The sequence below is a fragment of the Rhagoletis pomonella genome, unplaced genomic scaffold, assembly GCF_013731165.1.
Source record: "Rhagoletis pomonella isolate Grant_MI unplaced genomic scaffold, Rhpom_1.0 Rhpom_scaffold_11432, whole genome shotgun sequence".
NCBI lineage: Eukaryota > Metazoa > Arthropoda > Insecta > Diptera > Tephritidae > Rhagoletis > Rhagoletis pomonella.
The window spans coordinates 1375-5125 of NW_023469960.1; the positions used below are offsets into that span (position 1 = coordinate 1375).

Genomic DNA, 3751 nt, shown 5'->3' on the forward strand with positions numbered 1-3751 from the left:
ATATCGGTGCTTAAACCCTGCAAGCCGCGTTTCGAACGCGTCAAAAGAGAGGAACATTGAATGTTTGAAAAATTCGCAGCGACAGAATTATGCAAGTGTGCGCTAGCTCATTAAAATATATGGGTGGCATTGTTGTAATTTATAGCTCTGCGGATTCGCAACGTGTGAATTGCGCTTATGTGCGCTTCACTTTATGCAAATACTGACGCGATAAATATTGAACATCTAGCATTCGTACGTGATCCATCAATATAGATCGCGATGCAAATGTCGTGATAATTACTGACCGTGTGATAGGGCCCTTAACGTATTCATTGCAACTCTTCGCAAAATTCCACTCGGCCATTTTGGTAAAATTTCGACGGCATATAGAGGCAGGCCGACGAATTTAACAAGTTTTCTGCTTCAGACCAACATTTTTGTTGCGAATTTATTAAAAAATAGTAATTTGAAGTGTTAGTTGTGAAAAAGAAGATAAAATAATAATGGCTCGCTATACTCAACGTCCAGAAAATGCTCTTAAAAGAGCAAATGGTAGGTATTTGCTGCGATAGAGCATGCTGATTTTGATGTCGACGTCACATAATTTTATATTCATGGTATACAGATGACGAAACCCGAAATTGTCGATATGCGGAGGATAAGCAGCATATTGAACCACAAATTATGCATATACATAAATACAATCTATATGTATTACTACTTATAATTAAGCATGCAGTTTTAAAGAATTAACAGTCAAATTAATGTTATTTTTTAGAGTTCATCGAAGTTGGAAAGCCGTTGCGGGCTTTGGATACTCTTCAGGAGGTCTTCCGTAACAAACGGTGGAATTATGCCTACTCGGAGACCATAATTGAACCCCTTATGTTTAAATATTTATATTTATGTGTGGAATTAAAGAAATCGCACATCGCCAAGGAGGGACTTTTCCAATATCGCAACATGTTCCAGCTCGTGAATGTGAATTCTTTGGAAAATGTTATCCGTGGATACTTGCGTATGGCTGAAGAACATACTGAAGCTGCACAGGCTCAATCGTCGGCTGCAGTTGCTGTTTTGGAATTAGATGACCTGGACAACATAGCTACTCCGGAAAGCATTTTAATGAGCGCTGTTTGTGGAGAAGATGCCCAAGATCGTTCTGATCGTACAATTCTATTGCCATGGGTAAAATTTCTGTGGGAGTCATACTGCCAGTGTTTAGAATTATTGCGTGTCAATACGCACTGTGAAGGGTTATATCACGACATTGCTCGTATGGCGTTTCAGTTTTGCCTGAAGTATAATCGAAAGAGTGAGTTCCGTCGTTTATGTGATAAATTACGAAAGCATTTAGAAGATATTTGCAAGAGTACTACCCAAACTACTGGTGTGTCAATTACTAAGCTTGAAACGCAGCAACTATGTTTGGACACTAGGCTTTATCAGTTAGACTCAGCCATTCAAATGGAATTATGGCAAGAGGCTTATAAGGCTATTGAAGATATACACGGTTTAATGGCTTTGTCGAAGAAAACTCCGGTTCCAAAAACTATGGCAAACTATTATCAAAAATTAGCGATGGTTTTCTCCAAGGCTGGAAATCAACTTTTTCATGCTGCAGCGCTTCTGAAGTTGTTTCAATTAACACGTGAACTAAAGAAAAATTTAACGAAAGACGATATGCAGCGAATGGCCTCTCATGTTCTTATTGCTACCCTGTCAATACCGCTGCCATCAGCACATCCTGAATTCGACCGTTTTATTGAAGCCGATAAGAGCCCACTTGAAAAGGCTCAAAAATTAGCAGTATTACTGGGTTTGCAACAACCCCCCACAAGGGCATCGTTGATTAAAGAAGTTGTAAGTATTATACATGTACATTATTTAAATAGGTTTTACTTATACATTTTTATATTAAAGGTTCGACTCAATGTACCGCAATTAGCTTCAGAAGAATTTAGAAATTTATATAACTGGCTTGAAGTTGACTTCAATCCATTGAATTTATGCAAGCGGGTACAAACAATTATTGACGTAATAGAAAGCGTTCCTCCAGAGAACAATTTGCTCGCCCCCTATATTAAATCTCTAAAAGATCTTACAATCATGCGGTTGATAAGACAAATTTCACAGGTCTACCAGAGTATTGAATTTAGTAGATTGCTACAGCTAGCATCCTTTTGCAATATTTTTGAGCTCGAAAAGTTGTTGGTAGATTCTGTACGTCATAATGACATGCAAATTCGCATTGACCACCAAATGCGATGCATTTACTTTGGTACTGATCTAACCGAGAGCCAAAGGGAAGATCATCCCGATGGTCCAACTCTGCAATCAATGCCTTCTGAACAAATTCGTTCTCAATTGGTTAATATGGCGACTGTTTTGAATCGTGCTGTATCAGTTGTTTACCCCAATCGGGAGAAAGATCAACGTGCAAAGTTACGTGCTCAGATGGTGTATCACTATCACGAAATTAAAGATCGTGAACATCAGCGTATTTTGCAGCGTCAAAAGATCATTGAAGATCGTAAGGAATTCATTGAAAAACAGAATAATGCTCGGGAAGAGGAAGAAGCCCGACGTTTGGAAGAAGAGTCACGCAAAGCAAAACTGGCCGAACAAAAACGTTTGGAACAAGAAAATGAAGAACGAGAACGAAAACGACACCAGAATGAAATTGAAGCTATAAAAGTTAAGAGCTTAAAGGTACGTTTTTTGAAAAATTGCAATACAAAAATGTGCCAAGCTTATAGCTTTAATATTTTTTCCAGGATAAAATGCAACAAATTTCTCAAACAGCTCACGGCAAAAAGATGCTTTCTAAATTGGATGAAGAAAGTATTAAAAAGTTGGATGCAGAGCAAATTGCAGCCCGAGAATCTGAAGAACTACAACGTGAACGCAAGGAATTGCAATCTAAACTGAAATCTCAGGAGAAAAAGGTCGATTACTATGAGCGTGCCAAGCGCATTGAGGAAATCCCACTCTTCGAGAAGTATTTAGCAGAAAAACAAGTTAAAGATAAGGAGTTTTGGGAGGCACAAGAACATACACGCATCGAAAATGCCATTGCTGAACGTAAAGACGCCGTTGCGCAGCAAGAGAGGTTGAAGCGTATGTATGCCGATCGCGACGTATTTCTAGAAGCACTTAAAAAAGAACGTGCTTCCTTATATGTTGAAAAATTGAAGAAGTTTGAAGTGGCATTGGCCGAGGAACGTAAACGCTTGCTAGCACATCGCGCGGAGATGCGTAGACAAGAACGTCGTCGTCAGTTTCTGCGTGAGAAGGAAGAAGAACGCTTGCGCAAAGAAGAAGAGATTCGTCGAGCAAAAGAGGAAGAAGAACGTGTTATTGCAGAAGCGTTGCGCAAAGAGCGAGAAGCTGAAGAGGAGAAGCGCCGCATTCAGTATGAAAAGCAGCGAGCTAAAGAAGAGGAAGCCGATCGCCGCATTCAGGAAGAGCGCGAACGTTTATCTCGCGAATTTACTTCAGAGCGTGATCAAAACCGGGATAAGGGCGGTGAAAAAGATCGTGATCAATGGCGTATGCGCGGTGAACGCGATCGTAGCGATCGTGTTGAGCGTAGTGATCGTGGTAATGCATCTAACTCGGAATGGCGTCGTGAACAACGACCCGAACGTGGGGAACGCTTGGAACGTGGTGAACGTATAGAACGGGGAGATCGTCCTGAGCGTGGAGATCGTCCTGAGCGTGGAGATCGTCCTGAGCGTGGAGATCGTCCTGAGCGTGGAGATCGTCC

The 3751-nt window shown here is 40.7% G+C and overlaps 1 protein-coding gene across 1 annotated transcript; it reads left to right on the forward strand.

Moving 5' to 3' along the window:
- Window positions 1-331: 331 nt before the first annotated feature.
- On the forward strand, window positions 332-3746 carry LOC118756675 (eukaryotic translation initiation factor 3 subunit A; the record flags this gene model as incomplete). The annotated part of the gene is made up of 4 exons (XM_036491426.1): window positions 332-534; window positions 761-1845; window positions 1906-2694; window positions 2760-3746. Coding segments are annotated over exons 1-4 (2910 nt in total), but the record flags the coding sequence as incomplete, so codon positions are not given.
- Between the last annotated feature and the right edge of the window lie 5 nt (window positions 3747-3751).